At 37.5% G+C, this 19445-nt stretch overlaps 1 protein-coding gene across 4 annotated transcripts in view; it reads left to right on the top strand.

The window, feature by feature from the left end:
* ddx4 (DEAD (Asp-Glu-Ala-Asp) box polypeptide 4) overlaps positions 1 to 18893 on the top strand; it is a 33775-nt gene extending 14882 nt beyond the window's left edge. For 2 of the 4 annotated variants that reach the window (XM_079411311.1, XM_079411310.1), the window contains exons 8-25: positions 4328 to 4354; positions 4448 to 4534; positions 4764 to 4802; positions 4884 to 4910; positions 4987 to 5049; positions 5246 to 5290; positions 5380 to 5415; positions 5505 to 5549; positions 5856 to 5998; positions 7168 to 7320; positions 7455 to 7609; positions 8149 to 8278; positions 8376 to 8542; positions 10576 to 10721; positions 15929 to 16028; positions 16190 to 16460; positions 17100 to 17207; positions 17309 to 18893. In XM_079411311.1, coding sequence (XP_079267437.1) covers positions 4328 to 4354; positions 4448 to 4534; positions 4764 to 4802; positions 4884 to 4910; positions 4987 to 5049; positions 5246 to 5290; positions 5380 to 5415; positions 5505 to 5549; positions 5856 to 5998; positions 7168 to 7320; positions 7455 to 7609; positions 8149 to 8278; positions 8376 to 8542; positions 10576 to 10721; positions 15929 to 16028; positions 16190 to 16460; positions 17100 to 17207; positions 17309 to 17392 — 1826 coding nt within the window. In that variant the 3' untranslated portion in view covers positions 17393 to 18893. The remainder of the gene's footprint in view (positions 1 to 4327; positions 4355 to 4447; positions 4535 to 4763; positions 4803 to 4883; positions 4911 to 4986; positions 5050 to 5245; positions 5291 to 5379; positions 5416 to 5504; positions 5550 to 5855; positions 5999 to 7167; positions 7321 to 7454; positions 7610 to 8148; positions 8279 to 8375; positions 8543 to 10575; positions 10722 to 15928; positions 16029 to 16189; positions 16461 to 17099; positions 17208 to 17308) is intronic. The other 2 variants (XM_079411312.1, XM_079411313.1) reach the window with 1 other exon arrangement.
* The last annotated feature ends 552 nt before the right edge of the window (positions 18894 to 19445 follow it).

Below are 19445 nucleotides of genomic sequence, written 5' to 3'. Positions count from 1 at the left end.
GTTGTTCAAAATCGATTATATAATCTGTCATGGAAACGTTACGGTCTCTCATTATACGATCAAAGCTCGTATAAGCTTCATATGTCCGGTCCTTTTCTTCCTTGAACAAATCAAGTTTCGCTAGTAAAGTTGTCATGCCAGTGTCTGTTTAAATCGTCTACGGGTATTTACATCGCCGTTTCTCTCGCTCTTCCCGACAGCGTCAAAGCAACCGCGAGCGCTTTATTTTTAAGTTCCGTAACCAGGGTACCCGCGGGGTCTTAAAAGCATTGAAAAAGTCTTAAATTTGATCATCTCAAATTAAGGCCTTAATAGCCTTGAATTTGGTATACAAAGTCTTGGATTTCGTTACAAAGGTCTTTTTTTTTTTTTTTTTTCCTTCTCCTAGGATTAAGTTCATACTGTAACAAAATTAACTGTTACTAATGTAGGCTAATTAAATTAATGCAGCGTAACTTTGAGTGCACCTCACGCTCCACGTCATAGCAGAAAGCGCGAAAGCGTGCGCACCCGTTACTATGCAGGGCTCGTAAAATCGCTAGCCCGACATCCCGGGGCTATTGCGTTTTCCAGTCGGGCTACCAAAATGTATCACTGCCCTGCCCGACAGGCTACCTTAAATACAGGGCTCCCACGCAATGTTCTCTCTAAGCTGAGCGCACGCGCGACCGCGCTCTTCTTCCACCGCGGCCGCGCGTTTGATTGAATGCCGCCAGTAAAAGGGAAAGAATAGCAAGGCTCAGGCAAACCGCTATAGAGCTGATGTCACGACAGAGTTAGAACCGGTTTCACAGAGCACGATGTGCACCAAATGAGTCGCTGTAGAAACTGAATACTTCAATGGTTGCGGTGCGGTCAACAAGAGAGACAACACAAACACAATGACGTGAAATAAAACATCCTCATGTATTAAAGAGTGGCTTGATTAAGTGCTGGAAATAATGGAGGATGGGTAACAACTCTGAAACATGTATAGACACACACAAGAGTATTGTACAAACTGTACTTCATAACGATGTTTAGACCGCTATAGAAGAATTCATACGTTCACTTTTTTATTTAACTTACAGATCTCATCTTAAGTTTTGCTTCAGTTTGTGTATTCTATTCTATCAGTTTAAATGGGTTGTTTTGATAATATATTATGTTAGGCCTATATTATAGACTCAAAAACAAGGTCAATTATTTATCAGGTGTTTGACTTTGAGTCTCTTGCTCACCAAGGCTGTATTCATTTAAAAAATACAGATAAAACCGTGATATAGTGAAATATTATTGCAATTTCTAATATTGGTTTCCTATTTTAATACCTATACTTTTAAAATAGCATTTATTCCTGTGATCAAAGCTGAATTTTCAGCATCATTACTCCAGTCTTCAGTGTCCCATGATCCTTCAGAAATCATTCTAATATACTGATTTATTATCAGTGTTGAAACTTGTGCTGCTGCTTATTTATATGGAACCTGTTTCTTTGATTCTTTGATTAATAAAAAGTTTAAAAGGACAGCATTTATTCAAAATAGAAATTTTCTAACAATAGAAGTCTTTACTATCAATTTTATCCATTTAACACATCCTTGCTGAATAAAGTTTATTTAATTTTCTTTAAACCTTTTTTTAAAGTATCTTTAAAAAAGAGAGAAATTTCTGACCCCCAAATTTTGAATAGTTTATATTGTAACACAAAATCTCTATTTTGACTAAACACGGTTCTTTTTTTTTTTACTTTTTATTTTTTAAAAAATATCACAGGTCCCAAAAAATAGTATAAAAAAAAAAAAAAAATACAACTGTTTCCAACACTGATTAAAAATCAGCATATTAGAATGATTTCTAAAGGATCATGTGACTCTGAAAATACTGCTTTGCTTCACAGGAATTACATTTTAAAGTATATTAAAATAGAAAACAATTATTTTAAATTGCAATAATATTTCACAATATTATATAATGGGATATTTCATATTTCGTAATATTATATAAAAATGGGAAAGTGTCGGTTTAATCCGCTGTGGCCAAGGAATCCGAATTACGTTTGGGTCAAGCCTGTGCCAGGAAATGACCGCGAGGCCTATTGCAACCAAGAGCTGCGAAGGCTGTAGTGTTCAACACCAAGTTCAAATTTGTTTATTACAAATCAAATGCGTGTTAAGCTGTTGCGTATGTATTAAATATAACTGATAATTTAAATAAAGTTTTATTTAATTCAAGTAGCCTACTTGTACATAATTATTTTCTAGGGTTCGAAATTTAGACAGATTTGACATTTTCCCCTCATACTTCTGTCGGAATGGGTACGAAGTTGGCATTGAATTTCATTTGAAATGGTATTAAAAAGGTCTTAAAAAGCCTTGAATTTCATTTGGAGGATCCTGGGGGTACCCTGGTAACTCTAGTCCCAATTCCGACTTCATTCTTCCAACTTTCGTATGGCTGCCCCTCGTCAAAGGTTGGTGGGACTCTGTAATTGCTAGCCATCCTCTGCTACCAATGTTACTCAATAAAAGACAACTGCGTTGAACTCCTTTTTATTCGTAGGTCTTAGTTACATTGTGTACTAAGACCTACGGAAAATGAAAAGTTGCGATTTTCTAGGCCGATAGTCTAGGAACTATACTCTCATTCCGGCGTTATAATCAAGGAACTTTGCTGCCTTACCATGGGTGCAGCAGGCGCAATATTACGCAGCGCCTGAAAGCAGCCTCCAGCTATACGTATCGCAACTTTTCATTTTCCGTCAGTACACGATGTAACTACAGAAGAGTCGAGACTAATGCACAGATCTATTTCGATATATCAGATGTTTTGTCCTACTCTGAAAACACAACTGTGTGTGCATCAGTTTCTTATAAAAGTATTCGAAAATGCAAGTGCATTTAACCGCAGCCGCAAACGAGCTTCAGGACAAACAAACACAAAACGCACGTGAAAGTCTGTCAGTGCTCGAGATTTGTGCATCTAATAGTACTGCATTCCAAACGGTATAAATGAAAGCATATCAAAAGCAAGTAAAATACGGCGGGTGGAAGCGCACACTGTCAAGCAATGTGCCTGTGTCTCACAGAGCAAATTCTGTGCAATGTTGCCTGCCACGTCTCTAGCGCACACAAGTGCCATTAGGGCTGTGCAATTAATCGAAATCGAACCGCAATCGCGATTTTTGAGATGTTGTGATTTACTAATCGCAAAGCCTGCAATGTGGACGCGATATTCTCTATTCCAGATCAAACGCAAATGCTTGAATGGCAGTCTTACTAACCAAGCACACCTCCGTTCTCCTCAATCAGCAATGCTCTAGCCAACTGCGTAAACGCCCACCATTTAAGAAAAAGAAAAGAAAAAAACACAACTTGAAGGCGTGCGTGAGTGGGATTATGGCATCTACAAGGTCAGATCAATAGTCAAGTAATACTAAAGAAAATTTTATGTAATATGAGATTACTTCAGCTTCGAAATTACAGACACCGAACAGGAAAGGTAAATTTGCAAGAGCTGTGCCACAACCCATAAGAGCTCCCTTATCGGTTCAGCTTTTAGTACTGGAGAAAGATACATTTTCTTAGATGTTTTTATTAGTACATGAACGCTATCTTACACTTTTATCTCCCCAACAGATTTGAAATAAGTTTATAATGCATGTTCGCTTTTGTGTAATTGTATTGTTCGCTAAATTCTGTAAAAGTAGTAATACCATTATAATCTTCTCTGCTGGAAAACACAATAGAAAATGCAATGGATTTAAGGGTTATAATGGGAATTGTATTGGTTTTAATGATGTGTACTGGCATTTGATGGATTCTATTGGTGGGATGTAAAGCTCAGAATCGATTCTGAAATATTCAGAATCGTTGAAGAGAGAATCGCGATGCATCAGAGAATCGTTTTTTTTTTTTTTTTTTTTCTCCCACCCCTAATTGCAATGTTTTGATGCATCTTCCAAATTTTTCTGGGTGAAATCATTTTACTGTAAAAGACATGTGAGACTAAATCTCTCAGAATGGCATTGTGGGATGGGTCGCCACACAAAGGGTTTCAGATGAATTCCCTTTCTACAAGGCTGTAAGAGAAGGATACATGGTAAATTACTTCCTTGAAGTGACCATCACTTTTATGATAATGTGACCCAGGGTGGCGACTCTATTATTAGTTATAGCACAAAATGAACATCAGGAGGTGTATTTAAAAAGCAGTGTAGCTAACTGAAATTCCTGACAATAATTGTGACACATTGAGCAAAATAATTACGGTTATCAGTTTAACTGTTATTGTGCAGTCTTGCATGTATGCAATTAAGAAATTTAACATGATCTTGCTTATTTTTCAGAAACTGATGAAAATGGCAACAATGAGGGTAATGTTTTTTTTTATTTGTTTTTTGTAAATAAGACATGTTTGTATGACCCTTACACTCCATTGTTTCATGGACCCCCTCTCTTTGTTGCAGGTTGGAAAGATGGTGAAGGCCAAGGGAGAGGTCGTGGTGGTTTCCGTGGTGGTTCTCGCGGTGGTTTGCGTGGTGGTTTCCGTGATGGTTGGTTTTTGGAATAAATTAATTTGAATTGTAATTTGTGAGAAAATAGCCATGCACATTTCTTGTGATCCCTTTCTGCCATGTATGAAGTTGGGTGCCTGAGGCAATGGTGAAATATGTAGTTTAATGCTCATTATACACACATTTAACCACACAACATTGCCTTTGACCAATCATAGTAAAGTTGTGTAATGACTTTTCATTTTAATATTCATTGCCTGTTTTTAAGGTGGTAATGAAGAGACTGGGAGAAGAGGCTTTGGAAGAGGTGATGACTGTTTTCATCGGTGTACAATAAAAAAAAAAAAAAAATATTTTTTAACATGAATTGTTCTTGTTTATCTTCCAGAAAATGACGAAAATGGCACAAATGATGGTAATGTCTTTCTTTCGAATAATAGTCATTTATTAATGACTCGTGATGTTTCAATGAGCCCGTCTGTTTGTTGCAGGTTGGAAAGGAGGTGAAGGCCGAGGAAGAGGTCGCGGAGGCTTCCGTGGTGGTTTCCGTGATGGTTAGTTGTAGTTATAATGTGATGTGATGGTGGCTGGAAGACATGAGGCGTGAATCTAGCACAGCTATGTAAAAAGTTAGTTACCTGGGGCAATAGTGAATTATACAGTTTAGGTTATATACAGTACATGTTTGACCACAGCTGCCTTTGACCAATCACAACTGAATCATGTCATTTCATTTTAATATTTATTTAGGTGGAGGTGATGAAGAGACAGGAAAAATAGGCTTTGGAAGAGGAGGTGACATTTTAATTTTCTTTTTTTTAAAGTAGTTCATGAGTAATTTATCTTATGGGTTCAATTGAATTATTCTTAATGACACTGTGTAGGTTTCAGAGGCCGGAATGAGGAAGTGTTTTCCAAGGGTAATTTACTGCATTTATAGTAACTAGTAAAACTTAGGCTTTTTTAATTTGCTTAGTTTTCTTGTTTGTTTTTTCCCCCGATTGTCCAGCCTCAACAGCAGACAAGCCAGATCAAGAAGCAGGTGAAAATGCAGGTGGGTCATATTTTGCTTCAATGCAAGTCATTGCTTTAGCCCAGGGGACATCAAACTTGATCCTGGAGGGCCGGTGTCTTGCAGAGTTTAGATCCAACTTGCCTCAACACACCTGCCTGGATGTTTCAAGTATACCTAGCAAGACCTTGATTAGCTGCTTCAGGTGTGTTTGATTAGGGTTGGAGCTAAACTCGGCAGGACACCGGCCCTCCAGGACTGAACTTGGTGACCCCTGTTTTAGCCAGTGCAAGAGTTGACTTGTTTTATATCCAGAATAAACTAACCTTGTGTTTCTCTTTCTTGTAGGACCCAAGGTTGTCTATGTGCCGCCCCCTCCTCCAGAAGAGGAGAGTTCCATATTTTCCCATTATGCCACAGGCATTAATTTTGACAAATATGATGACATCCTTGTGGATGTGAGTGGCAGCAATCCTCCAAAGGCTATTATGGTAAGTTATTAGTGCGCGCACACACAGATATATGTATATATGTAAGCAATTTATCTTTCTATTAGAAGATGTAGTATAAGTGCAATTTTTTTGTGCTAAATCAATCATGTTGCCATTTTTGTGACGCATGGCATCAGTTCAGTGTTTTTGGGTTGTTGAAATTAATCCTTTCAATGATGCATTGTGATGCAGACGTGGGCGATTCTGCATCGATGCAGTAATAGACTATAATCGATTATAGCCTACTGCTGTTTCTCTGACGTTATGTCGCATATACGCAAAGACTGGAGTTGGTGCTGCGCTCACACAAACATTCAGGTGCACAGAAAACAGTATCGGTCTATGGGCAAGACTTCCAGTTCATTAGTCACTATAGGGAATTAACGAGAAGAATAACATGCAGTAAACGGTAAAACTAATTGTGTAAAAACTGTGTTCCTAATTAATGCATTAAAATGTGAAGACACCAATTTGCAGTATCAAGCAGCAAAGCGAGCGGTTTTGTACTGCTAAAAATAGCTGGAAGCGAAAGAGACCGGAAGCCTGACCCATAAAATTTACAAATGGGCACGCCCATTTTTACAGGAAGAAAGGTGGATAGGGATGGTAAGATTCACAGATTTCGCATCACTGCATCGGCATAAAAGTTAACAATATCTTGCGTCATTTAAAAAGAGTGCATCGCATTTGTATCGCAGTGCATCTCTTCTAACATACTTGCATCAGCAAAAAATGATTTGTTAAAAAAATAAAACATTTCAAAGACCATGTAAATGTAAATTCATTTTCAATGTTCTTATGAACAATATTGATAAGTAGAACACAACCAGGTAGTGCATTAACCAGGTACACTTTTTCAGATATAATAAGGAACTGGTTAAATCACTCAAGCTTTAAATGAACTGTTTCCCAGTTTAAAATGTCATAATCTGGAACACATCTAAATGATGCCTGTGTGCTTGTGACTGATCTCAGTAGCTCAGATTTGACAAGACATTGATGGAGGAAAAAAAATACATCTTCATTGTCTACACACAGGCTCATTTCCATGAGAGCCGTTTTGTGTACATGGCACGTTCAGAAGCAATGAAAATAGGGCAAAATGGCTACAAATTCAACAATACCTCAAAATAAAATGAGGTCCCTCATGAGCTCGCTCTCTCTTGCAGACTTTTGATGAAGCAGGACTTTGTGAATCACTGAGAAAGAATGTAACGAAGTCTGGATATGTGAAGCCTACTCCTGTCCAGAAACATGGAATTCCCATTATTTCTGCTGGACGAGATCTAATGGCTTGTGCCCAGACCGGATCAGGAAAAACGGCAAGAACAACCCTCTATGACATGCTGCTCTTATTAAATGCCATTTAACATGCCAATTTGTGATTGTTGTGGTTTATCAGTGATGGTAATTACTTATATAATTGACTGTTTGCTTGCTCTGTGCCATCACACAGGCGGCCTTCCTGCTGCCCATCCTACAGCGGCTGATGGCTGATGGAGTGGCAGCCAGCAAGTTCAGCGAGGTGCAGGAGCCCGAGGCCATAATCGTGGCCCCCACCAGAGAGCTCATCAATCAGATCTATCTGGAGGCCAGGAAGTTTGCATATGGGTACGCATTTTAGAATTTTCAGCGATTTTTATACATTTATGTATTTTAATTTATAATTTTCCTGGCTGAAACCAAAGAATTCTGGAAACACTGTAATTTTAAAAAAAGTTATTTTTAATTTTGCTTGAAATAATTTAAATTTTAAGTGGTATAAAATGTGTATATATAGACAGACATACAAGAGTTTTTCTCATGCGTTGCACTAATGTCTCATAGCCTTTGCCTAAATGCTTCTGGCCATAGAGACATGAATCCCATTTTAAATGACTAGAAAAATAGATGCTAACTAAATCTGCAATTGCCTTTTGAATTTTTACAACAGTATGTTATGCACAGTAGGGCTAGGTATTGATACAGATTGAGTCCCTTTATTTAGACCTTTATTTAGTTCTTTATAAAATACATGCTTCCAATTCACAACTCCTTATTAGTTTAGTCCACACTAAGGACTCGTATGAGGTCCCTCATTTATTCTATATCGCTTGTAGCTTCCAGGTTAAAAACTATGGCAATTAAAATATAAAATATATCTTGTGTAGGACCTGTGTGCGTCCTGTGGTGGTTTATGGTGGTATAAATACTGGATACACTATTCGAGAGGTGTTAAAGGGCTGCAATGTTTTGTGTGGGACCCCAGGACGATTGCTTGACATCATTGGTCGTGGAAAGGTAATGCCCCCCCTTAATGTGCTAAAGTATTTCATAAATGATAGAATATATAATGTGGGATGTGGGTATATGTTGTTGTTTTACTTTTCTCTGTCAGGTTGGCCTGAGTAAGCTGCGGTATTTGGTTCTGGATGAAGCAGACAGAATGCTGGATATGGGCTTCGAGCCGGATATGCGTAAGCTGGTGGGATCTCCAGGAATGCCTTCAAAAGAGGATCGGCAAACCCTCATGTTCAGTGCCACCTACCCTGAAGATATTCAAAGGTCTGTCTCTGGCACGCTTTAAAGGCCAATTCACATTGCACCGACAAACATCAACAGACACATTCGTCAGGTTTTGTCTGATTGGTGTTACCCTTGTCTGTTGCCCTTTGTTGGCGCTTGTTTTTGCTGATTGAGCATGTTGAGTCTCTGTTTGTCGGCTCTTTGAACGTGTGATAGTGACGTGCTGTACTTAGTCGGCTGTTGGTCTGTGTCTGTCGATGCAACGTGAATTTCTTTTAAAGAATTATTCTTTAAGACAATGTTAAATGTTCAAGCGGCTTTTTGCAACTACTGTAAAAGGTTACAAAGTTTCAAAAAGAACAAAAACCATCAGAATAGATGCTTGCAAACCAGTTCTTAGAGCTCAATAAAAATGGCTTGGAGACGGTATGCTTCTGTTGTTTCGTTGCACTCCATCTAGCTACAAGAGTGAGTCTAATGTAAACACCCCCTTAACTTGTCTGACTGGGGTCGAATAAATCTAAAACCAGATTAATTACACAGGGCTTTAAACGGATCAAATAGTCATCCACACAACTAGATGATTTTGAAAATGTTTGCACATCTGGGCCTGTATTCACGAAACATTTTATCTAACCACTAAGTTTTCTAAAGAGCAGTAAAAGTTTGGCTAAGAGTTTTCTCTTAAAACCAATTCACAAAGCACCTGAGACAAACTTTTACTAAGGAATAAAGAGTCTTAAGCTAAGACTAAGGGCGGGGTTGACCTTGCTATGGATGATGTCAGCATGCTTACTATGCACACAGTGATTGGCTGATAGTCTCTGTCAGATTTATTCATGGAAATATTGTAGTGCAATATTGTTGCTGTATTCAAATAAAGGTTTAAAAAATAGTTAATAGCCTGCATTTTTTTAATCTTTTTGAATATGGTATAGTGTCACTAATTAAACAAGTATATGTTCAGCTTATTGTCAGCCTCTTACATGTATGCTTCTCAAAAACAATTAAGTGATACCTTTTTAAAAGGTCACTTTTCATCAAATGTTTCTAAAATGTTTACATTCAGAGGCAGATTGCCGGCAACAGCCATTTTAAAAATAGTTTCTGGCTTGGTCTTAGTGACTTGGGAGTCCTCTTCACTACTCCTAACCTTTCATAGATTTAGGAGCTAGTTTTAGTCCTAAAACGCTTTGTGAAATACTCTGAGCAAAATTTAGGAGTCCTAAATTTAGCATTGACACACCCATTATTTTTTAGATTTTCTCCTGAATCTGTGAGTTACGAGCTACTTTTAGCCTTAAAGGGTTAGTTCAAAAATTAAATAAATTCTGTTATTAATTACTCACCCTCATGTCGTTCCAAACCTGTAAGACCTTCGTTCCTCTTCGGAACACAAATTAAGATGTTTTTGATGAAATCAGAGAGGTATCTGACCGTCAATAGACAGGTCCAGAAACGTAGTATATACATCGGTAAAACAGTCCATGTGACATCAGTGGCTCAACTTCAGTTTTGTAACGCTATGAAAATTTTTTTCTTTTTTTTTTTCTTGTTTTGCACAAAGAAAACAAATAACAATTTACTCTACTCAACCATTCTTCTTCCCCGAGTTATGTCTTCCACCATTTTGGAGAGTATGACAACGCATACGCACGCTTTTTCTTAAGCGTAAACGGCGCTTAATACGCAGATTACGTTCATGTATGCGCTTTCCAACCGAACGTAAACAATGCTGATTACGTCAAATACGTTCTTAGGTACTCTCCAAAACGGCGGACGGCATAACTCTGGGGAGAAGAATGGTTGAGTAAATTATTTTTGTTTTCTTTGCGCAAAAAGTTATTCTCGTAGTGTCGCAAACCTGAAGTTGAGCCACTGGTGTCACATGGACTGTTTTACTGATGCATTTACTATGTTATGGTTTGGAACGACATTAGGGTGAGTTATTAATGACAGAATTTTCACTTTGGGGTGAACTAACCCTTTAAGATGTCTTATGAATACGGGCCCTGTTATTTAGTGAGAGTGATGCTTCAGTAGGAATGATCGATGCATCATGTGTTGAATAGGATGGCTGCAGATTTTTTGAAAGTGGACTACATTTTCCTTGCTGTTGGTGTTGTTGGTGGAGCATGCAGTGATGTGGAGCAAACTATCGTTCAGGTGGACCAGTACTCCAAGAGAGACCAGCTGCTTGAAGTGCTCAGAGCTACAGGTGCATTCACATGCACACACCTTTGATTATTTTACATTGAGGGCTTATTGAAAATCCATATGCACTTTACTTATTGAAGCATAAACATGTTGCTTTTAAAAGTCAAAAGCCATTTGATAACCTTTAGAAACTGATGGATATTCAAGTCATTAAATTAGTTCACAGAAACCTTTTAAGGGGTCATGAACTGCCTTTAACCCTCTGGGGCCGACAAACGCGTATACGCGTTTTGGGGCAGATTTTCCTGATAAGGCAGAAATAAACTTGAATTACTCTGCCATTTTTGATCGTTCAGATAAGAGCAATACACCATTCGAATCTGTAAGGGGTCTACTTTTATTTGTATACACTCATAATAACAACTAAACTTTGTGCTTTTGAAGAATAAAGAAAACCGGGTGCGCTCTGTCTTCGTCTCGGCGTACTGTTTTCAGAAACGCGTCACTAAAATGAAGTGTGTACTCGAGACAGCGAACTCAGCGAATACTCGACACAGACATGAGTTATCTCTATAGAAAGCTTGAAGTGTCTATTTTCAAATGAAGTCATATCGAAAACAAATATTCTGTGATAAAGTAATCCGTATGAAACCAACATGATGTTCAATCTGTCCAGTCTAACTCATTATTTCTAATGAGATCCCGTCCCCTCGTGTTCACATGTAAATAACCACGTGACCCGCGCACACTTGGAGACGCCCAACATAAACACAGAGTCAGCAGTGAAGAGTTCAGCGCTGCTATACTGTTCGTTTCTGGAAGACGCGCTGAGTAAAGGCTGGATTTCCCTCAAAATAAGAACAAGAGTTCATCAAGTAGAGAAGATCGATCTGATGAGTAAGTAATGCTGCTTTTCTGCATTAGTTAACGTGTTATTGTGACAAACATGAACACATTACTAGTTGGGTTGTTCCCAAACTACAACACGATGAATGCTACACATCTAAGAAAGTTTAGACCATGTTTATTAATAATCTGTTCACAAATATATTTTAATAGCGTGCTAAACGATAACAATTAGTTCTCAGATATAAAATATATTTTTATAGTACGAAGTACATCCTTTTATAGTACAAAGCATGCGTGAGTCTATGACTGCAGAATCATATCTTCTATAGTATAAAATCATACATGATGTTCAGGATGGCTATATGACTACAAAATCATAGTTGGGTTTTCCCCAAACTGACTACAGTGTTTGAATATGATGGGCAATTCATTGTATTTAAATTTCTTATGGCACGATGATGTTTTCATGCTCAAAATAAAAGTAATATGAGAGTACATTGTAACATGATGAATGCTACGAGTCTAAGTATGTTTAGAACATGTTTATTATTAATAGTCTTCTCTGTTCAAAAATAGATTATAATGGCGTGCAAAACAATTACTTTCTCAAAAATAAAATTTCTTTTTTTTTCTATAATACAAAGCATGCATGAGTCTATGGCTAAAAACCTATATACATGCACACATACATACAGATGCTCCTGATATAAACATGCTCACAAATAGGAATGGGTACCGAAACTCGGTATTAAATCGGTCTCGGGGCTAAATTATGAAAGACCGGAGTATCGATAAGCTCTGACGTTATCGGTACTTCTGTCGGTATTGGAGAAATTAAGAAAACACACATTTATTGTTGCTCTCTCTCTCCCTCTCTCATATATATGTGTGTGTGTATATGTGTCGCCAGCTGTTTTTATGTGCAATAATATTCAAACATTTGTCTGATGCATTTTTGCTATGCGCAATTCAGAAGCCAGATCGTGCTCACGCGGAGGAGCTTCAGCACACGCAACATGAAAATCCTGTTTAATTATGATAGAGGAGAGAACCAACTATTCACACATCTGCTCACACTTTAGGCCTGTGGCTGTTATATTAAGCTAAGTATTTTTATTTTTTTTCGATTTTGATTTTGGCTTCCAAGGATTATAGCCGCATTTCTTCTAGCACAACTCCCTTCCCTTCATAGCGGCGCGGATTCGTTCCTCCGAACCAAAACTTAACATCTGAATCAGCTCAATCAGTGATTGTTATAAAATGCCGTCTTTACTGTTGCTACATTGCAGGACATATTTGATAGTAAAACGATGAAAGTACAATCTGCTGTTCCCCAGGCTGAAATGTGTGTGCGTGCGTGTGCCTGCGAGGCGGCGTGCTCCAAACCGGACAAGCAAAGTACACTTTGAGCTTCGGGCGCGTCGAAATAACACAAAAATATGCCAAAAAATACACACACAATGTGTCAAAATGGCCGGTTATGAGAGTCTTCACTTTTATGTTTTAAGTGGACGAGAACAGTGTCAGTATATTGTCTTAAAGTGTCAGACTGGAGCTTGAGCCATCAATGTTAATCAAAGAACAAAATGCAAAGAGAAAATCACCCACAGCTCTTAATCTGAACAACGTTATAGCTTTAATAAGCATGAATCTATCAGTACATGAAAACTATGCAGTGCTCATTTACATCTGATTACTTTTAGATTTATTTTGTAGTTATTACTTACCTGAACATTAATATTAGTAGACCTTCATGGAAAAATGAAAGCACTGTTTCATTTCGTTTGTGTGTTTGTTTTATTGTATTTGTCAGTTTGTTTTACTTTGTTTCTTTGATCATGTTGTTACTGTATCTTATCTTATGTATATAAAACACTAAAAATACCTGCACACTGGTGCATTTACAAATTGATGAAGTGCAGGCATTTGTAGTGTTTTATATACATAAGATAAGATACTGTAAGAATATGAACAAAGAAACAAAGTAAAACAAAGTACCGATAAGAATACCGTTAAAGTACTTGATCGATAAGCAGTATCGATAAGAGTAGTAATACCGTTAAAACCTTAACGTTACCCATCCCTACTCACAAATGTTTTCTTTTTTTTGGTTTGTATTTGATTGAATCAGATACCTGCACCACAGATGATGAATCCTGCTGACTTTGTCTCTTCCAACTGTTTTCCTCTGAGAGCGCTGCACCAACATCAGATGTTCAACTACACTGATATTCCATGGTAAAACAAGATCCTTGACTACTGATGTTTTTTTTCTTGAATCCATGGAAAGTAGCAGAAACACTTAACATAAATATCAGGTATGATTTATTTGTTTCACTTGTTGAACAGAATCTGTTGCAGGAATGACTCGCAGTCTGTTCACATCTCTGTGGTTAGATCAGTGCACAATGTGTCTTTCACCTTCATTGTATGTTTTGATTATACTGTTGTAAATAAAATAATTTTAAAATCCCATTTTTTTTTTTTTTTTTTCAATCTCCTCACTCTCTCTTACCTGCCTCAGTCACAGTCACACTGATGGGCCATTAGCAGCCTTTAGGGGAGGGCCCTTTGTCTCTCAGGAGAAAAGGACCCTCCCCTAATGGCCCATCAGTGTGACTGTGACTTTGAAGCAGGTAAGACAGAATGTGAAGAGATTGAAGTGTTTTTTTTTTTGTATTTTATTTACAACATAGTAGTATAATCAAAACATACATAATGAAGGTCAAATACACATTATTGTGCACTGATCTAACCACAGAGATGTGAACAGACTGCGAGTCATTCCTGCAACAGATTCTGTTCAACAAGTGAAACAGATAAATCATACCTGATATTTACTTGTTTTATTTAAGTGTCTCTGCTTTCCATGGATTCAAGAAAACAAAAACGGCAATCAGTAGTCAAGGAGCTTGTTTTACCAAAGAATATCAGTGTAGTTCTGAGCGCTCTCAGAGAAAAACAGTTTGAAGAGACTGAAAGTCAGCAGGATTCTTCTGTGGTGCAGGTATCGGATTCAATGAAATACAAAAAACATTTGTGAGCATGTTAATATCAGGAGCATCTGTGTATATATGGATTCTGATATAAGATTTGATTTTGCAGCCATAGACTCACGCATGCTTTGTACTATAAAAGGATGTACTTTGTACTATAAAAAAGGATATTTTATATCTGAGAACTAATTGTTATTGTTTAGCACGCTATTAAAATATATTTGTGAACAGATCATTAGTAATAAACATGGTCTAAAGATTCTTAGATGTGTAGCATTCATCGTGTTGTAGTTTGGGAACAACCCAACTAGTAATATGTTCATGTTTGTCACAAAACGTTAACTAATGCAAAAAAATAAACGTTACTTACTCATCAGACTGATTTCCTCTTCTGCATGAAATTGTTGTTCTTTTGAGGGAAATCCAGCCTTTACTCGGCGCGTCTTGCAGAAACGAACAGTAGCCGCGATCAACGACCTCTTCACTTTTTATGTTTGGCGTTTACTCGCGTGGCTCATGTGGATATTTACATATGAATGGCACGAGGGGGTGGGATTGCATTAGAGATAATGAGTTAGACGGGAAAGACTGAACATCGTGTTGGTTTCATACGGATTACTTCATCACAGAATATTTGTTTTCGATATTTAAAAGTAGACACTTCAAGCTTTTTATAGATATAACTCCCATGTCTCTGTGTTGAGAATTCGCAGAGTTAGATCATTTTAGTGACTCGTTTCTAAAAGCAGTTCACGGAGAAGACAGAGCGCACCCTGTTTTCTTTATTCTTCAAAAGCACAAAGTTTAGTAGTTCTTATAAGTGTATACAAATAAAAGTAGACCCCTTACAGATTCTAATGGTGTATTGCTCTTATCTGTACGATCAAAAATGGTAATTCAAGCTCATTTCAGCCTTATCAGGAAAATCTGCCACAAAACGCATATTTTGTCGACCCCAGGGGGTTAAAGGGACGTTTCACCCCAAAATTGTATTTGTCATATACTCACACTCATGTTGTCCCAGACATGTATTAATTTCTTTCTCGTCTTAACACAAAAGATATTTTAAAGAATATGGGTAACCAAAAAGTAGCTGGTCCATATTGACTTTGATGGTAGGAAAAATTATTCTATGGAAGTCACTGTGACCAGCAGCTGTTTGCTTATTCACATTCTTCAAAAGAACATTTATGTCCAGCAGAAGAAAATCATTCGGTTTTAAAAATTTCTTGTCAATAAATTTTTGGGTGAACTAACCAGTTATGTGAAACGGATTCTTGTTTTTGTTGAAATCCAGTTTTGCATCAATTTTATACACGTTATAAAATGTAAATGGGTTGTGAAGTTTAATGTTGACCTCAACTGCAATGTTCATATCCTAAGCAAACTGATAAATTTCATGGCACTTTGTTTGCAATTACAGGGAATGAACGCACGATGGTCTTTGTTGAAACCAAAAGAAGTGCTGATTTCATAGCAACATTTCTCTGTCAGGAGAAAATCTCTACTACAAGCATCCATGGGTATTTTTTTTGTCCTGTCACTTTCTCCAATTTATTTTCTCTCCAATAACATGTTCATGCTGATATAATGTTAAAGAAAACAAGGCAGTTATAGATGCATGTTATTATAGATCATCTCTGACCAAAGATTTTAATTGAATTTTGTTTTCCTTTCTGAATAGTGATCGGGAGCAGCGAGAGCGAGAGAAGGCTCTCAGTGATTTTCGCGCAGGCCAGTGTCCGGTGCTGGTGGCCACTTCTGTCGCTGCCAGAGGCCTGGACATTGAGCAGGTCCAGCATGTTGTGAATTTCGACCTGCCCAGCAGCATCGATGAATACGTCCATCGCATCGGAAGAACCGGGCGCTGTGGGAACATCGGTCGGGCCGTGTCCTTTTTTAACCCAGAGTCCGACACTCCATTAGCTCGCTCTATGGTCAAAGTTCTGTCAGGGGTTTGTACTTTTCATATTGCATCCAAGATCCTTAGCAGCGTTTGCACCAGGAGTGAAATCTATCTTTAGTTGTGCATGTTCATATTGTGCTTTAGGTCTGTCAAAAAAAATACAAATATTTAGAGTGCTCGTCGAATTTAAATAAAAAATCCACATTCAAATGCAAAAACGCTGCATTCGAATTTTAGGTGTGCATCAGGCAGCCTTATCAGTGGATTCAGACGTTTAGCCAACGGTCCGTGGGCGTGACGTCTGAGACTATTTTCCCCCTAACTGGAATTATGCCTTTTAAATTGGAATATTGATAATATTCAAGTACAAAATTAAAATTGAGCTGTTCAGCCATTTTGACAGCCTTATTGTGCGTATAAAGTCTCTTTATAGGAACAACCGATTTAAATTAGGCTTTTATCCACGTAATTATTGATCATTGCTAAAGCAGCATGTCAAATACGGTCAACTCTCAAATGTGCTTTCTTGACGCTCAACAGAAAACATTGATTTACCATGTTTTATGTGCTTAAAAACGAATTGAATATTGTAATGATGTTGCATATTCTGTTGGAATGTAAACACAGGCAATCAGCTGCATACGGTACATGCAAATCTCAATATAACTTCATAAACCTCATCTCACAGGCCCAACAGGAAGTTCCCAAATGGCTGGAGGAAATTGCTTTCAGTGCTCATGGGACAACAGGATTCAACCCACGTGGAAAAGTGTTTGCATCTACAGACACTCGGAAAGTACGGCTCATCACTTCTCATGTGACTTGTCTGAACCCCAGTTTTGAACTCGAGTTGTAGTAGTTTGGTGCATGTCTTTTAATAATGGCTTTTGTTTTTAGGGAGGGTCCTTCAAGACGGATGAGCCGCCTCAAGCATCCGCCACGAGCCCAGCAGCTGCTGCAGATGATGAGGAATGGGAATAACTACTCTTACACCTTGCGTTCTATGTAGATTTTTATTTTTTATTTGTGAGTGTATTCATTTCTCCAGCATGTTTGTTAAAATGTTGATTGATTAAGGTAGCATTACGGTAAAGCTGTTGCATTTATTTAAAAAAAAAAGTCATTCTGAAAACTGAAGGTTTGATCTGAAGGACAGAGTATTAATCAAGACAATACCTTTTAGCGGTTTGGTTTGAATTAATAATCAGATTTTTGTATCATTTGTTTTGACTAAAGAGCACAACTGCATTAGTGGATTTGTTTTGTTATCACATTAACACTTTGCTAAGAGTATTGAGTTTTGTGAGCCTTCACCTGAAGGTCTTTCCTACAGTTGTACCATATCTATCAGTTCTGTTAAATGTGACAGTTTGTAGGTTGTTTTTCTTGACATTTTTGTCTTAAAGCCTGAGTATACAAGTAAAGAAGCTTGTTTTGCTAATGTACCTTGCCAGATGAAGGTAAATAAAGTGATTGTTTACCATACGACTTAGTTTAAAAATTGAATCTTGCAAAAAAATTCACTTCAAGATTTCTGGCGACTGCTGTACCGCAGAGCAGTTCTTCTACACTTTAAAATGGCTAAAAATAAAGAGTTGACATTTGACTTTTCAAAAATTGTGAGTTTGATTTAAAGTGATTTCTAAACCTTTTTTCCTAAATGTCAAGCTCTAAAATATTTTGTCAGGTAGAAATGAATTGGGAACAGCTGAAGAGTGGAGGGGGAAAACATGCCACATCTCTTGATCGTGAACGGCAAAAAGACATGAATCATTTGAGTCATATATTGGTCTTCCAGTTTTCTGTAAATAAGCTTCGTCTTTACCAAAGAATCTTGAGTATAGCTACACTTTTTATTCTGTGAAGTTTGTGTTGTATTTGTAGATTTGATCAATTCTATGGTGTTCTTAACCGTAAAACAGTGATATGCCTTCACTGAATAGGAGGTTTCTGCTGTATCTCCTTTAATGACAATCTCTGTTTAGGGTCGTCTGTCACAAAAGCGGAATCTGTACATGTTCACTTCTGCATTTTAATGGGGCTGTGACAAAAATACGATGAGGCGTCTCGCACCGTAACCTTTAACCATAGCATCTGGTTAGAAGTGGCAAGTGTTAGTCTGGTTCGTTATGCATGTATAAATACAGATGCTTTAATTTTGAGACTGCTATATATTCGTTCAGTTAAGGCCAGAGTAAAATAGCTGTTTACAGATACTCATTCAACACTGGAGGCGTTAGGGTGGTCACAGATGAAGATCAGCCTTTAATTTCATCGATCTGATTGCTCACTGAAGTCCAATCCTTTGTCATTGATGCAGCTTACATCTCAAGGAAAAACACGCAGAAGTCTGGCACAAAGCAATAACTATAAAATAATTTTGAGGCTACTAGTTTGAGTTTACATATACATTTGTGCTCAAAAGTATTCATACCCTTGGTGAATATGATCGAAGGCGACTGGAAATAAATTATCATTAATCCTTTTGATGTTTTATTTGAAAAATTTTAAGGAATCTAACTTTTCATTGAATAAGAATTTAAAATGGGGAGGAAAGTTGACCACAATTTATCATACTCTTTTATTCAATACTTTTTGCATCCTCCTTTTGCCAAGATAATAGCTCTGAGTCTTCACATACTGTATAATGCCTGATAAGAACATCTGAAGAGGTCCATTCCTTCATACAGAATCACTCCAGACTCAATGTCCAGGTCCATGCTGGTGCTGCTCTGCACTCGTTTTCTACAGGGTTCAGGTCAGAGGACTGGGACGGCCATAGCAGAAGCTTCATTTTGTGTTCAGTGACCCATTTTAGGTTAGGTTAGGGAATTTGGCCTTTATGTGTTCCTTCATATTTATATTCCTGTGAATCAGGAAGTCATGGCTGGATAATTTCCTGCTCCTAGTCTCCCTGGTGTGATAAAAAATGCAAATATGAAAGGGAATATACTTCAGAGATATTTTAATTGTAAGAATTTCTAGGGGTACCAATAATTGTGTACTAGAGAAAAATATTTCATAATGTGATTTT

Source organism: Barbus barbus (assembly GCF_936440315.1).
Source record: "Barbus barbus genome assembly, chromosome: 47".
Classification (NCBI taxonomy): Eukaryota; Metazoa; Chordata; class Actinopteri; order Cypriniformes; family Cyprinidae; genus Barbus; species Barbus barbus.
Note: the sequence above shows the minus strand (reverse complement) of the source record. Positions and strands in the feature narration are given on the sequence as shown.